The 17,280-nt window shown below is 43.0% G+C and overlaps 1 protein-coding gene across 1 annotated transcript in view; it reads right to left on the reverse strand.

Annotated features, from left to right (window-relative positions):
• Window positions 1-295: 295 nt before the first annotated feature.
• Window positions 296-17,280, reverse strand: part of LOC306986609 (SH3 and cysteine-rich domain-containing protein 2-like) — a 134,228-nt gene continuing 117,243 nt past the window's right edge. The window contains exons 11-12 of the mRNA XM_079590015.1: window positions 1,702-1,803; window positions 296-893 (exon numbers count right to left, since the gene is read on the reverse strand). Coding sequence (XP_079446141.1) covers window positions 1,705-1,803 — 99 coding nt within the window. The 3' untranslated portion in view covers window positions 296-893; window positions 1,702-1,704. The remainder of the gene's footprint in view (window positions 894-1,701; window positions 1,804-17,280) is intronic.

Here is a 17,280-nt window from a genome sequence, read left to right on the forward strand (position 1 = left end):
GAACTGTAGGGCCTAAATAATTATATTTTATTAAATAATTACAACACAAAATTATAAAAAAAAACAGTCATTATTAATCATAAAAACACATGGAAAGGGCATATATGGTGTTGTATTATTGTCCCAAACGATTTACCGAAAAGTGGCCCAATTTAGCTGATATCACCCCTATTTATAATAATAACAATTATTATTTACAATTATAAGAAAGGGGCACAATACATTTTCATGTCTATTAAAAAAGGGGGTGCCGCTTAAGGGGTTAAATGCACTAAATGTACTTGAAGTGGTTCCATTTTAGCACAATTTAATATAGGCTATTAAAATATAGTGCAAATAGCTTCAAATTGATCTTAAGAATATTTTGAAATATACTTAATATACTTGAAGTTGTTTCAAAATAAGTAATACACACTTAGTATAGTACAATTGAAATATATTTCTTTTTCACCTGGGTATATTGCTTGTATGTTTCAAAGACACTCATAATGAATTTGTAATGTAGGCTACTTGTAACACAAATAAAGTACACTTTAATATCACTAATCAAGCATGTAATTAGTCCCTACACAGGCATATAGTATACTAAGTATACTTAAAGTTGTTTACAATGTTTTAATATACATGAACACATTATTATTTTTCTTTCACTTGTAACTGCTTGAACACATACCCCTTTAAATGAGGGCAAAATCCAACATCTCACCTTATGCAAGTATAAGCACAAGTATAAGGTGCAAAATCACAAAGGAACTATTAATTACATATTATTATTTCTCCAGATTGTTTGAGACAGTAAATGTGCTGTAGGTCCCTTGCTTTCTTGTTGGCAATTGTTTTAAAGCTGGTGCTCACAGGTCTTCTGTGTAGTGAAGGCACTTGTCTGATACCTCCTATGAAAGACACACACACACACACACACACACACACACACACACACACACACACACACACACACACACACACACACACACACACACACACACACACACACACAGAGAGTAGAGTCAATTACATTAGCATAATACACTATGAGATTAGCACTATGAGAAGTGGTCACCCCTGACATATTTATATTCAGGCTATGTCATTTCTTTTATGCAATGAAATGCTAACTTTTTGCCTTTCTTTAAAAGGTGTATGTGGTCATTACAAATCTTATAAATCTTAACATCTTAACTCTTGTAGTGTTACACTAGGTAAAGGTCCAGTTTCTTAGGATTTTCCAAAAGTTTGTGTTTAATGGATGAGAACAAACTCCAAACTGGGACTTGCCTAGTTCATTCAATTTACTCCTTATCATTACTATTTAGTTATTAATGTACTTATTGTTATCATTCGAATGGAAGTTGCCACATTGCCTTTTGTTTGGAAAGCAGAGTAGTTCTGTTTTTCTGAGAAGGATCAAACCTTGAACCTTCTCCTTTACATTTCTATACCATTATGCACTAGGAATTAAATATGGCAACAGGACATTCATGTGAAATTCAGTTTGCAATAGAAGCATAAATTGTAAGTAACCAATCACATCAAACTAAACACGACTCTTCAATGCAGCATACATTACTATATACACACATACTGTATGCATGTAGAGAATAATCAAGCACACAATACAAAAGGTTTATGTTAAACGATATTACTGTATCATGATCAGTGTTGTGATGCTAAAAGCAGCTGTTGCTGACTGTGTTAAATGACCTGTTATATCTCCTCCAGTGAATCAGTCGGCACCAGACCTCTCTTCTTACCACTGCTTAGCTTCAGAAAGCCATCCATGTCTTCATTCCTACCAACACATATCTATGTAAGGTGACAGAAAAAAAAAAGTGGTTTGGAGATGAAAAGGACAAACAGCATAATTACAGTTTTTCTCGATTGCTTAAACACTATACCCAGGCTTTTTAACTAAAATTTCAAAACCATAATGCCATTTCCCTTTCGAGAGGTCTCTCCTATTGCATAGCATACGCTATGGGAAAACTCCTTTTCTTGAGAATACTGAAGCAATTTTTTCAAAACACAGTGTAGCTGCACAGCAGACACATATGAGCGCAGGCGCGGTCCCTGAGCCCGCCAGATTGGGCGTGGTCCCAGGGTATAAAGGGACCAGGCCTCGCCTAGGAAAACCAGATTTATCTCCTTCAGCGAACACTCCACTTCGCTGACCTCCGGAAGAAAGAAGCTCCACCGCCGCCATCGAAAAGCCTTCAGCGGAACACGCAGCTGCATCGCAGTCTTGAGGACGCCGGCTTCGCCGCTTTCAGCCCGCTGTTTCTGCTGTGCCATCCAGAGCGCATATATCCTTTTCAAACGCAAGTGTGTTGCCGCTGCGACACACTTTTTTCTAAGAGGCACATTTTCTACGAGGCGTTGTTTCAAATGCCTCGCACCGTCTCTGGGGGAGACCTCCACATCCTCTGTGCTTCCTGTCTGGGCCGTGACCACACGGAAGCACCACTCACCAAGGGCGGCTGCCCGGAATGTGACGTGATGGACCTCTCCACCCTGCGGGATCGTCTGGCTGGATTCTCCGTCGACGACTCTCCATCCGCTCACTCTCTCCCTCTGCTTGAGCCGCGCAAAAAGAAGCGCCGTTCACAGAAGATGCCAGAGCAGACGGAGACGAGCGTACTCACGCCGGGCCAGTCCGGGCCAATCTTGCTCTCTCCTGATAAAATCCCCCTCGTCGGTCCTGTTCACACAGGCAGACCAGCGACCCTCTATGCAAGCGGCGGGTCTCGTTACCTTCGGGGCTTCGGACGAGGAAGAGGAAAAGGATGACAGATTCTCCATCGCTGCATCTGATTGCGACGAGTGGAAGGGCTCCGTTTCCGCCCCTGTCCCGTCGACCCAAGCCAGCGTGAGGACGAGAATCGACACGGAACTTATCCGCGTGCTGATCGAAGACCTCGGGCTTGAGTGGTCTTCGCCCCAGGAGCCCTCGCGCAGCAGGCTTGATGAGTGGTTCCTGCAGGGGCGCCATCAGAGCCCTCGGCAGAGGCCCGCCCCCTTCTTCCCAGAAGTGCACGACGAGCTGACTAAGGCATGGAAGGCGCCCTATTTAGCTTGCTTGAAGTCGTCGTTCTCTTCAGCGCTCTCCTCTGTCGACGGCGCTAGAGACAAAGGCTACGAGGCGATTTCTCCCCTCGAAGAAGCGGTGGCTGCTAACCTCTGTCCCCCCACCGTCGCGGGATGGAAAGCATCGCACCCTTCTAAACCTTGGTGCGTCACCTCAGCTCTAACTAGCCGCGCATACACCGCCGCTGGTCAAGCTGCTTCAGCGCTACACACCATGGCTGTCCTTCAGGTGCTCCAAGCCAAGCTCCTCCGCTCATTGGACGAGTCCAACCAGGATACGGAACCTTTTAGGGACCTGCGCAGCGCCACAGACCTGGCGCTATGAGCCACTAAGTCCAAAGCCCAGGCGATCGGTCGAAGCATGGCTAGCCTCACGGTGCTCGAGCGGCACCTCTGGCTGAACTTGACCGACATGAAGGATGCAGACAGCTTTTCTCGACTCCCCTATCTCCACCACTGGTCTGTTCGGCACGGCTGTGAAGGGCTTCGCAGAGCAATACACAGAGGCTCAGAAGGCGTCACAAGCGATGCGCCACTTCCTCCCGAAACGCTCCAGGTCTGCTTCGAGTCACACTAGAAGACCGCCACCTCAGCAGCAGTGTTGGGGAAGTTACTTTGGTTTCACTTTATTTGGATGGTCCCTTTAACACATTCTGTTGTCTATAAGTAACATTGCCCCTTCATGTCTACTAACTATCATTAGATTGTTAGTAGACCATTAGTAGACTGGTAGGGTTAGGGTTAGGATAAGTTGGCATGTAGTTGCAAAGTTACTTATAGTCAGTAGAGTGTCTGTTGGAGGAGCATCACAATAAAGAGTTTACAGATATTAAGCAGACAGTCTACTAATACTCTAATGAGAGTTAGTTGACATGTATTTGCACAGTTACTTATTGTTAACAGAATGTTCAAAAGGGACCATCAAAATAAAGTGTTACCGTTACTTTTAAAAAGTAGTGTTTGCTCGTTACTCGTTACTTCTTAAAAATGTAATACGTTACTTTACTTAGATACCCCCTTTGGAAAGTAACTTTTTACGTTACTCGTTACTTTTACGTTACTTTTATTGGCAGAACCCAATATATGTTCCTAAATGTGTAGACCTACATAAAGTTATACCATGAACTCTATCTATTGAAAAACTAGAAGAAAAAAAAAAACTAGAAAAAAAGAGAGATTTTGAAATAGAAAAAAATATATTTTTATTTAAAAAAACATTTGAAAAACCTGTATAAAGGGTGAACAATACAGAACAATATTAACCATTAAGCGGTGGTGACGCGTTCATGAAAAATGTCACAAAGAACCGGAAAAAGTATTGATTATGGATGTCATATATAGCAAGGAGACATTTCAATTGTTTATTAATAAACAAGTGTTTTCTGTCAGTGTCGGCTGCGAAGATGAAGTTGACAATGCCGACTTGTGATCTTCGTAGTAGTGAACTCACCAGAGAGAAATGCACATTTCATATGGATTACATGAGCAGAGAGTAGTCTGTTTTACAATACAACCTTAATCTAGAAGGACGTCCTGTGTTGACGTCCCAAGACCTGGGTGTTATAGTAGACCGCAACTTGAAAATCATATTTCAAAAGTCACAAGAACAGCCTTTTTCAACCTTAGAAACATAACATGCTATCTGTTTCTGATGCAGAAAAGTTAGTTCATGCATTCATGACCTCGAGACTAGATTACTGTAATGCTTTATTAGCTGGTTGTCCTGCATCCTCAGTAAACAAGCTACAGTTAGTCCAAAATGCAGCTGCTAGAGTTCTTACTAGGTCAAGAAAATATGATCATTTAACACCAATTTTATCATCTCTACACTGGTTACCTATTAAGTTCCATATCAATTACAAAGTATTGCTACTGACCTATAAAGCCCTAAATGGTTTAGCTCCTGTGTATTTAAGGGATCTTCTATCGCCCTACAATCCAGCGCGCTCTTTAAGATCGCTAAATTCGAGGCTTCTGGTCGTACCTAGTCAAGTCAAGTCAAGTCACCTTTATTTATATAGCGCTTTTTACAATACAGATTGTATCAAAGTAGCTTCACAGTGATAACATGAAAATAATACCAAAAAAAAAATAATTTGCATCATCGTCCACCTTAAGGCAGATCTATAATATTGTTGAATATTAAGTGTCCCCAACTAAGCAAGCCAGAAGGTAAGGCAACAGCGGCAAGGAACCAAAACTCCATCAGGTGACAGAAAGGAGAAAAAAACCTTGGGAGAACCCAGGCTCAGTCGGGGGCCAGTTCTCCTCTGGCCAATGATACCCCTTTTCCACCAACAAGAACCAGGTGCTGGTTCAGAGCTAGAGCTAGAGCCGGTTCGGAGTTGGTTCTACTGACGGTTCTTCTAAGAACCGGTTTGCCTTTCCACAGGCTAGAGAGCCACAACAGAGCCAGATCTTACGTCACTGTGTATACATCTCATGTTGCCCAGCAACGCTAGCGCGGCAGCGCCAAACAAAAACACACCAGGCTTGTTCGAGATGGTTCGGCTTCTCGCAGACCGATCGCCGCGTGACATTAAAGCACTGCGAAAGCGATCCAAAAGCACAAGGAGTCGTATGATCTCCAAATACTCCCGGAGCTCTGATCGGTCCGCGCCGCTCCGATGCATCTCGAACAAGTCTTACATCAACAATGGCGTTCGTTGCGTTACTATTGATGCTCATGGCTTTGCGAAAGTACATCGGCATCCAAACACGGTGAATCCAACGCGTTCGTGCCGCTCGCCGTAACTTGCATAGACGGAGATTACAATCGAGCTGCTATTAGCTCGATTAGCAGCTATTTAAAAAATGGCGGTCACAAGTTTCTTTTCGTCTTGTTGGTCACGGTAACCCCGCCCCCAGCCCCTGACGCAAGCAGTTCTTACTCTAGCCCAGCAGTGTTTTGGTGCTACTTAAGAACCACTTTTACTGGTTCGGAGCTGGTGCTTTGGTGGTCGAAAAACAAAGAACCGATTTGAAACTAGGCTCTGGCTCCGAACCAGCACCAGCTCTGCCTTGGTGGAAAAGGGGTATGAGTGAACAGTGTACCTACTTACCTAGGATAACTAAGTCCACTAAAGGAGGGAGGGCGTTTTCAGATCTATCTCCTAAACTCTGGAATAGCCTTCCTGATATTGTCCGAGGCTCAGACTCGCTCTCCCAGTTTAAAACTAGATTAAAGACGCATCTCTTTAGCCAAGCATTCACATAATGCATCTCATACCTTTTATACTAAAGTTAAATCAGATCAAATGCATTCATATTATGAACAGCAGCTACGCTAATTATTTCCCATCTGCCTTTTTTGTTGATAACTCAAATAGAGTTTGTCAGCTCCAGTTATGTATCCAGCTTCTCATGGAGACTTCAAATGCCCCATCGCCTGTGAAGAGACGACTCGACGCCTGTGAAGAGACGACCAAACGCCTGTGAAGAGACGACCAAACGCCTGTGAAGAGACGACCCAACGCCAGCGATATGTTATGCCCTAAATTTATACATGATTAACTAACTGTATTTTTCTATGTACATTTCTGAAATGCATTTTCTGTAAAGCTGCTTTGAAACAATATGTATTGTGAAAAGCGCTATACAAATAAATTTGAATTGAATTGAATTGAATTGTTTTCTTTCGTTTTGAATAGTTTTGTTTAAAAGTACACATTTCAAGCTTTCTATATATTTCTCAGGTATTTGAGGCAAGTAGCTTATACGCTGAGAGTTTGGGTTAATTTTTGAGACGAGCTCCAGTTCACGGGCCGGCGTGGAGCTCCTTAGAAGTCCTGATTATATTGCTATATTTACTTCTTATTTATTAAATCCAGGCAATTGGTTGATGAAACATTGATTAAAAATAAGATACAATTAATACAAAACGAAATTCACTTTAAAGAAAGGCTTTCTACAAAAACAAACTTAATGAAGTCAAAATCATGTCTGCCCACTCCATTTGTCTCCCGATTGCACATCTTATCTTACTCATGCTTTTCACTTTTCATATAATCAACACAGATGAAATAAAAAATAAATATTATTTAATGAATCGTTTTCTTTAATGACTAGGCAACTACTAGGCCTATTAGCCTACAGTACAGATACATTTTATGTCGGAGCGGGATTTGAGTGAACGCCGTCTTACGGGTGAGCATGTGGGGGGAGAGGTATGATATTCGAACAATCATCGAATATTATTTAGCTTGATATGCAAAATGACATTTATTGATTTTGCTCAATATTTGGTGTTTTAAATGCCAACCCTTTTTCATCCGGTGGGTAGTATTACTTTTGGTTTGTGCAGTGTAATTCACAGAATTGACTGCTCTGCTACCAGCCTCTGTCACGTACCGTGCAGAGCTTGTGACTATAGCAAGCACACAGCTGAGAAGACAGTGTCGCTGTCAAATCTGACCCTGGGAAAAGTAACGTTGTGGCGAATTGAAAAAGTAACTACGTTTCGTTACCAAATTTTCAGTAGTAGCGCGTTACACTACTTGTTACCCGAACTTTACACACTGCTCAGCAGGTAAAGACAGCGCCTAACGTCTCTCAGACCCGCCCGGCAACTGAGGTCCGTCACCGCTCTCGCTCAGTTCACGGTGAGACGGGGACCCCGGCCCAGGATTGTGCTGGACAAGCATCGCAAGCCTTCCTAGCCTTGAGAAGGAAAAGGGAGAATTCAAGTCCCGCCGAGGCCGGACCATTCTCCAAGAGACTTCTCAAGCATTTCCCAGCTCCCTTCTCTCAGGTGGCTGGAAATGTCAATACTGCAGTAAATGGGTCTGTTCTAATACGTGCGCACCTGCAAACAAATGCCATTTTCACGGCGACACAAATAAAACACGAAAAGAGCACTTTTCTGTCTGTCACATGTAGGTCACGTGCCCGCTGCAATGTATGCACCCCTACACACAAGCACTGTCCCCACAGTAAATGTTTTTCCAGCTCACGCTGTGAACGTAGTTCGTGCCCGCAACAAAGCGTGCACCCCTACACATAAACACTGGCATACACTGGAAGTGTAACAAATGTAGTTTGCGCGCCCACAATAAAGTGCACGCCCCTACACACAAACACAGGTTCAAACTCTCTCCCGTCCAGCTCGGGAGAGATAATAAATGTAGATTGTGTGCCCGCTATGAAGTATGCACCACTAGTACACACAGAAACTGTTCCCAGAGTATCAGTTTTTCCCCTCGATGTCGCGAGAAACATGATAGAGGGTGCACCCGCTGTAAAGCGCGTGCCCCTACACATGAGCGCTGTTCATACAGCAGTAACACACGGTTGGACGGTCGGGTCCCTATCACAAAGCGGCCCGCCTCCAGCTTTTATTCAACCCCTTGCTATACGGGCCAAGGCCTGGGAGGCTATCCCCGGTATATCAGAATGGGTGTTGAACATGATAAAACGGGGCTACTCGCTACAGTTTGCTCGCAGACCACCGCGCTTTCTAGCCGTTGTCGAGACGACAGTGAAAATGGGCGTGGCTCACGTCCTTCGCACCGAAGTGTCGAAACTGTTGGAAAAGGGAGCTATCGAACCAGTTCCCCTTTCACAGAGCGAGTCAGGCTTTTACAGCCGTTATTTTCTTGTCCCAAAGAAGGATGGCGGCCTCAGACCCATCCTAGATCTCTGACATCTAAACAAAGCGCTTATGACACGTCCGTTCAAAATGCTGACGACAGATCTTCGAACAAATTCGCCCAGGAGACTGTTTTTTCTCAGTGGATCTGAAAGATGCTTATTTTCACATTCAGATATTGCCCCGACACAGGCCATTCCTGAGATTCGCCTTCGAGGGGCAGGCCTACCAGTACACAGTACTACCGTTCGGCCTATCGCTGGCACCTCGTACATTTACGAAGTGTATGGACGCAGCACTTTTCCCCCTGAGACAGCGGGGAGTGCGAGTGTTAAATCACCTCAACGACTGGCTTATATTAACTCACAGATCCTGGATACTCAGCCATCTGAAATGCCTGGGTCTCAGGATCAACACAGCCAGAATATCTCTTTCCTGGGTACAGAAATAGACTCTGTACGAATGAAGGCACGCCTTACACTAGAGCGCCATTTGACGCCTAGCGGCATCTTTCAGAGCAGGCGCACGTGCCCCTCAAAAGATTCCAGAGGATGTTAGGTCTTATGGCCTCAGCATCATCAGTACTCCAGCTGGGACTACTGAACATGCGCCCTCTTCAACGCTGGCTGAGACACGGCTGCATCAAAGCCCTGGCTCCCTGGAAGGTGACAGACTGGTTTCAGTCTGGCGTGAGTTTGGGAGTGGTATCGAGGAGAAAAGTGATCTCGACAGACACCTCCAACTTGGGTTGGGGGGCCCTTTACGAGGGCAGGCCCATCTCTGGCCTTTGGTCATGCCCAGAGAGGTGCCTTCACATAAAATGTCTGGAGATGAGAGCTGTCGCCCTAGCTCTAAGAGCTTTTCTCCCATACTTAAAGGGCCACCATGTCCTGGTCCGTACAGACAACATGGCAGTGGTGCCCTACATAAATCGCCAAGGCGGCCTCAGGTCTTACAACCTACACGCCATGTCAAGTCAAGTCATCTTCATTTATATAGCGCTTTTAACAATGTAGATTGTTTCAAAGCTGCTTTACAGAGATAAACGTATAATTTAAGGTAAAATATTGTTTTGACTTTATAGCGGTTCTTGAATAATGTTATTTTCCAGCTAAAGTTAGTTTTGATTGATTCACTTCCGTCGAAAGGATAATTTGTTATTAAATTAGGGGCAGCAGAGACGACACCGTTCTCTCTACACAGACTTTAAACGCGAACCTGTGAGAAACGCTGATGGCGCTCATGTGCGCATCAAGAATTAATTCTATAGTTATGTGCGTTGGAATATATGTGCGCATGTTTGTAATTCTCTACAAACCAAGCCTAAACAAACTACTTGTCCTGCCTATAAATTTGATACAGTATTTTATTTTACTTTATCACTACGGGGTAGATACGCAAATTTTCCACAATGCTTTATCTGTAGAGTGATAAAGGGATCCTCCATAGGGAGAGGCTAGTTGGCACTTCAGCACTGCGTTGACATTGGGTCCAGGCGAAGGTCCTTCGTCAGATCTGGATACGGTCTGGATCTGGCAGGCTGCGGGAAAACCTCGGGATAAACAAAGACACTAAAATTAGCATAGATGCCATTATTCTTATGATGTAATGAGTACATCAGGATTTAAGGGAAGTGTTCCGGCTAACCTAATCTATGCAGCCTACCATTTAGTTATAGAAGTCTATAATGCATTATGTGAATGCTAGGTCAAAGAGATGTGTCTTTAATCTAGCTTTGAACTGACAGTGTGTGTCTGCTTCCCGGACGATGGTAGGAAGACTGTTCCAAAGTTTTGGTGCTAAATAGGAAAAGGATCTACTGCCAGCAGTCGATTTTGATATTCTAGGTATTATTAACTAGCCGGAATTTTGAGATCGCAATAGACGTGAAGGACTATAATGCGTTAAGAGCTTGCTCAAGTACTGCGGAGCTAAACCATTTAGTGCTTTGTAAGTAATCAGCAATATTTTTAAATGTATAATATGTTTAATAGGCAGCCAATGCAGTGTTGACAGAACGGGGCTAATATGGTCATACTTCCTGGTTCTGGTAAGAACTCGAGCTGCTGCGTTTTGAACTAGCTGTAGTTTGTTTGTTAAGCGTGCAGGGCAACCACCCAGTGGAGCATTAGAATAATCTAGCCTTGAGGTCATGAACGCATGAACTAATTATTCCGCATTTGTCAATGAGAGCATATGGCGTTATTTAGATATATTTTTAAGATGGAAAAATGCGGTTTTACAGATACTAGACACGTGACTTTCAAATGAAAGATTGGTATCAAAGAGCACACCCAGGTTCCTAACCGACGACGAAGACTTAACAGAGCAGCCATCAAGTGTTAGACAGTATTCCAGGTTATTACGTGTGGAAGTTTTTTGTCCAATAATTAGAATCTCTGTTTTTTCTGAATTTAGTAGTAGGAAATTACTAGTCATCCAATTTTTTATATCAGCTATGCATTCCGTTAATTTTGTGAATTGGTAGGTTTCGAAGAAATATACAGCCGAGTATCGCCGGCATAACAGTGGAAGCTAATTCCATGTTTCCTAATGATATCTCCTAACGGTAGCATGTACAGAGTGAACAGCAGCGGTCCTAGTACTGAGCCTTGTGGTACGCCATACTGAACTTGTGATCGATAAGACATCTCTTCATTTACTGCTACAAACTGATGACGGTCAGATAAGTATGATTTAAACCATGCTAGTGCAGTTCCACTAATGCCAACATAATGTTCGAGTCTATTTAAAAGGATGTTGTGGTCAATGGTGTCAAATGCAGCACTAAGATCAAGTAATACTAATAGAGAGATACAACCACGATCGGATGATAAGAGCAAATCATTTGTGACTTTAACGAGAGCTGTCTCGGTACTATGGTACGGTCTAAATCCGGACTGAAAATCTTTGCAGATATCATTACTTTCAAGAAAGGAACACAGTTGTGAGGATACTGCTTTTTCTAATATCTTTGACAGAAAAGGCAGATTCGAGGTCAGCCTGTAGTTGACTACTTTTGTAGGATCAAGTTGCATTTTTTTAACAAGCGGTTTAATCATAGCTAGCTTAAAGGTTTTTGGTACGTATGCTAGAGACAAAGATGAATTAATGATATTAAGAAGAGGATCTATGACATCTGGAAACATCTCTTTCAGCAGCTTAGTCGGTATAGGGTCTAACATACAAGTTGTCGATTTATATGATTTGACAAGTTTGCAAAATTCTTCCTCTCCTATAGCAATGAGAGAATAAAATTTTCCCTCAGGGAGACTACAATGCACTTCCTGATGCGATACTGCATTAGACAGTTGCATAGTTATAACTTTGTCCCTGATATTATAGATCTTATAAGTGAAGAAGTTCATAAAGTCATTACTGCTGTGTTGTTTGGAAACTTCTGGGCTTGAAGCTTTCTTTTTCGTTAGTTTAGCCACTGTTTCAAATAAATACCTAGAATTATGTTTATTTTCTTCTAATAGGGTTGAAAAATAAGCAGATCTAGCAGCTTTTAAGGTGGATGATGACAAAATTTTCTTTAAGAAACAACTTTGTTGTATTATTTTCATGTTATCACTGTGAAGCTGCTTTGATACAATCTGTATTGTAAAAAGCGCTATATAAATAAAGGTGACTTGACTTGACTTGACTTGACCTGGTGTCCTGGAGTGACGGCACTTTGAACACCTGTTTTTGGAGTGGGCTGCCTCAAGTCTCCTTCATCACTGTCCAGCCTTAAGTCTCCTTAAGTCTCCTTCGGTGGTTCCTTCCAGCTACTTGGCTTTCCGGTCTCCAGCTCTGCCTTCATGTAAGGATCCCCTAACTCCACCATGGGCCTCTGAGCCCTGGACTCCTCAGCCCATCTTCTCCACCTTGGCTCCACACTCCCACGGCTCTACCTTGGTCTGTCATCACCCTGGTTGCACCACAGACTTCCAGACTTCGTCCCTCCATCCCTTTGTCACCCTGGGTCTTTGTCTGCTTAGCTCCACTGAGGCTCCTCGTCTCCCGACTCTACCTCAGGCAGTCGGGCTTCTGCCTCCACACTGGTTGCTTCCTCCATCTGTTCCGACCATGGGCCTTCATTCTAATGGTTCTTCTCTGTGTTGCTCCCTAGCTCCTCCCTCCATGCATGTCTTCCTTGGTCCTTCGCTCTGCCGATTACCGCCTGGACACTTCTCACCGTTCCACCACAGACTCTTCCTCATACCTCTCCTCCAATGGAGCTTTTTCTGTTTTCACCCCCTCCCACCACTACAGTGTAGTTTTTATTTCACTTTGCATCCCTGAAGTGTTAGCAGAGGTTGTGTCAACTAGACTCCCCCTGTGAAGGCCTCATCGACACGACAGCCATCGGCACTGATCCTCAACAAACCCGTCTCCATACCGGCGTGATGACTCCGATCTTAAACCAGATGGAACTGGATATTATTCTGATTGTTCCAATCTGACTTCTGACCTATAATGCGCCTGAATCTAGCCATATACTTATTGTCAGTGGTGTAGTCCAGGGTATACGCTGGTATACGGCGTATACCTACTTATTTTTCAGACAGCATTGCGTATACGCACTTCTAAATCCCCCCCTGATGCGCACCAATCAGTAATATCCAACGCGATATATTCTCATATTGACGCTAAAGGGTGCCATGTGCGTTGGATGTAGACGATTTGTCAAAAGTGTCAGTATATGACGCCTTGGGATGAGATCGGAGCCACATTTCCTCAAGGATGGTGAAGCCATGACCCACCCTCCTCTGCCTCTAATTGGCTGGTACTCGCTGCTTTCACTGATGAGATTGGTTAACTTTAGGCATGAGGACTGATGAGCCAATCAGAGGCAGAGTAGGACGGGTGCCGCGGGTCATGCCGAGGAAAATATCGCTACTACCTCAGGTGCCAGTGAAAAAAAAAAAAAACTTGACTACGATAACGGCAGCAGACCAAACAACAGATGAAGAAACAACACAAGCGGCGGTGTGCCACCCCAGTTGATGGAAGACATAATTCTGAGGTAAGTTTTAAGGTGGTTTCCAAAAATTATCATTATTTTAACTACTGGCAAATTGCCAGTAGCAATATGACTGTACATTTAGAGGAGAAGAGATTTTGCCACCAATAGTTAGTGCGAGTCGGCTAACGTTATGAAGCTAGCTACGTAGATTGGGATAATGTGGGGAAACCGGGGCATTGTTGGTTTTCAGTAAGTGTTTAATCAACCCAGTTCATAAGAATTTCATACCAGACTGATGAAACTGATTATCTCAATGTCTATGAAGCTTGTTTATTATTGTAAAGGTCTAAATTATAACGTTAGCCAAGTTACTTAGCCCTAAATTATAACATTAGCCAAGTTACTTAGCCCTAACTAACCTATATGATCTAGTTTAATTTTATAGCAGCTAGGCTGGTAGTTGATTTTTAAGTAAGTTAAAACACAAGAATGGGGACATGTAGTTTGAGATTCAGCCTAAAACAATATTGAGGTCTAATCAGGGTGTCTTATTTTGTATAGGGACAGATAACAATGAAAAGGAAGGGAGATATTGCTGACTTTTTTGTAAAGAGGCACAAATCAGGCTCAGATCAGGCCCAGGCAGACCCCACCCCTGAAACCAGCAGCCCTGGCAGCTCTCAACTGGGAGCTAGCCAGGCAAGTCAGTGTGAGCATAGACAAGGACCCAGTCTACCACCACCAGGTCAGAACATACAGGCAGTAAATTGCATCTCCAGTTTATTGAAAAGTGAAGCCTCACACTGTAACAAAAGGTGATTTTGACAGATTAAGCCTCATTTTGAATGTTGATTTAGCTTGTAACAATAGATGAATTTCAGTGTGATGTTGTTTATTTTATTGCCGTTATATTTATTTTGTCTGTATCCATGTTTGTTTGTTTTTTACAATGCTACTGTTATATAACATTTTGTGTTAAATTTGTTGTTTTTGTTAAATAAACTCTCCCAAGTATTTCACTCACTAATCTCCTGTATGCTTCAGCTTTACTTGCTGAAAATATTTCCACTTGGTTATGCAGATTGTTAATGTAAAGAGGGGGACCCATGTCTTGCTGATGACTATTGTGATCACAGTAGTGTGTGTGTGTGTGTGTGTGTGTGTGTGCGTGTGTGTGTGTGTGTGTGTGTGTGTGTGTGTGTGTGTGTGTGTGTGTGTGTGTGTGTGTGTGTGTGTGTGTGAGAGAGAGAGAGAGAGACAGGGAGATGCATAATTATTTTTGTTGTTTCTGTAGACATCAATAATGACTGGCCAGACCTGTGGAGTGCTAAACAAACAGAAGACTTCAAATCCAAGAACCCATGGTTGGGATCCAAAAACAAAAAATTGGGTAAGTTTAGGTAGATTGCTAGTTTGGGTAACTTCTGAAACAGATAACTGTGTGTGTGTGTGTGTGTGTGTGTGTGTGTGTGTGTGTTACAGGAGTAGGTACAGGAGTAGTTACATTGTTTGTTTATGCTTCGCAGGATGTCTGGTCTGTAGCAGTGTGAACTCCATTGGGATCGACAAGGAGCAAGGTGTATCGCTCTCAAGAGAATGGATGAACTTTGAAATTCAAGTGTCTGGCCAGGGAAGTAGAACAACAAGTTTGTCAGTCTTGAGAAATAAGGTGAGGAAATATGCGTTGTCCAAGGCCCACACTCAGGCTGTGAAGGTGGCAGAGCAACAGAAAGAAGCTGCCATTGAGAATGCAGTGGAGACTATGACTGAGTCCTACATGAAGGAAACTGAAGCTGTGTTTCGAACAGCCTACCATCTGGTCAAAAATAACCGACCCTTTTCTGACCATGAGAGCCTCACTGAGCTGCAGGAACTGAATGGTGTAAAAATGGGCTCAATACTTAATTCACGTTACAGTGCAACACAAATAATACAACATGTTGCTAGTGAGATGCATAGCAAAATCATCAGTAGCATTATAGCATCATCCAGTAAGTTAGCTGTCCTAATTGACGAGGCATCTTCTTTAAGTCACAAAGCTGTCATGACAGTTTCTATTAAAGCATCAATTCAAGAAGAAAGCCCTGAGTTTATATTCCTGGAACTTGTTGAACTGGAAAATCAGAGAGCAGATGGCATAGTACAGGCGTTACTCACCTGTTTAACTAATGCTGGCTTTACAGAAGAGTGGCTTCATGAAAACTGGGTAACATTTGTATCTGATGGAGCCAGTGTCATGCTAGGAAAGAAGTCAGGAGTAGCAACCAGACTGACTTTGAGATTTCCCAAAGCTTTTTGTATGGCACTGCATGAACCATAGACTTGAACTTGCTGTGTCAGATGCAGTTGATGAGGTAAACTCTGTCTATCACTTTATCCAGAAGCTATACTCTCTGTATAGTATGTCAAACAAAAATGAACGTGAACTTGTAAATGCAGCAGCTGAAGTAGGCTCACAACTTCTTCGCATTGGCAGAATCTTGGATGTACGCTGGGTGGCCAGTAGCTTTCGGACTGTTCGTGCTGTTTGGACATCCCTGGGAGCTCTTGTGCAGCACTTTAAAAATGCTTGCAGTGATGAGATGAGGTCCACCAAAGAGAGGCAGATGTACAGAGGTTTGTTAGACCGTGTTCAGAGTCCAGAATTCATTTGTGACCTTGGCCTCATGTACGACACTCTCCATGAACTAAGTCTCCTGTCACAGGAGCTTCAGTCTCGTTCTATAACTCTCCTCAGAGCAGAGCATCTGCTGAAACGCTCAATCAAAGTGATCCAGTCATTCAAAGAGAGTCCAGGTGAGAAATATAGTGAGGCTTTAGAAGCAAAACAGACTGGGGAGTATCGGTCTATAGCCCTGAAAACAAATGCAAAGCTGAAGTCTATCAATCCAGGCCAGTTCTTACAAAGCCTTGTGAACAATCTGGAGAAACGCTTGTCTTTTGAAGATGAGACCATCATGGACCTCAGCATCCTTGATCAGAGTAAGTGGCCATCAAAGCCCAGCATCCGCCATGGTGAAGAACAAGTTAAGCGACTGTGCAAGCGATTTAACTTGTGCACAGACCAAGCACTGAATGGGATGCGGGACCTACTGGAAGAGCCCAGTAGTGAGCCCATTGACCTAAAACCACTTATGAACTGTATGAAAACATTCCCTGTCAGTACAGCAGAGTGTGAGAGGAATTTTAGCCTTATGAACAATATAAGTTCAGACAAGAGGGCTGTCCTTCTGATCTCAAACATTTCAAACTTGATGATGATTAATATCAACGGCCCACCAACTTCCAAGTTTGATCCTAGAAAATATACAAGGACCTGGTTGAAGAGCCATCGTGCTGCCTCTTCTGTGCGTTCTAGACAGTGCAGTGTGAAAGCTCCTGCAGAAAGCAAATTTGTCTGGAATATACTGTAGTATGAGCAAAGGTCAGAAACCCAGTGCTGGGTTGAGAGAGTATATCACTGTTGATGTGTTGTTAATGCATATATTTTTGTTAATTGTTAACTAAATATTGTTGTAACATATTATTTTGTTGAATGATTTACTGGTAAATGAACATGTTAAAAACAAAGCATTAATTCAAAAAATGATGATATTCAATATTTGTAGCGATATTTATATATATCTAATGAAGTATTCAGCTATTGAAAACCAAATAA

Source organism: Phoxinus phoxinus (genome assembly GCF_949152265.1).
Source record: "Phoxinus phoxinus genome assembly, chromosome: 19".
Taxonomy (NCBI): domain Eukaryota; kingdom Metazoa; phylum Chordata; class Actinopteri; order Cypriniformes; family Leuciscidae; genus Phoxinus; species Phoxinus phoxinus.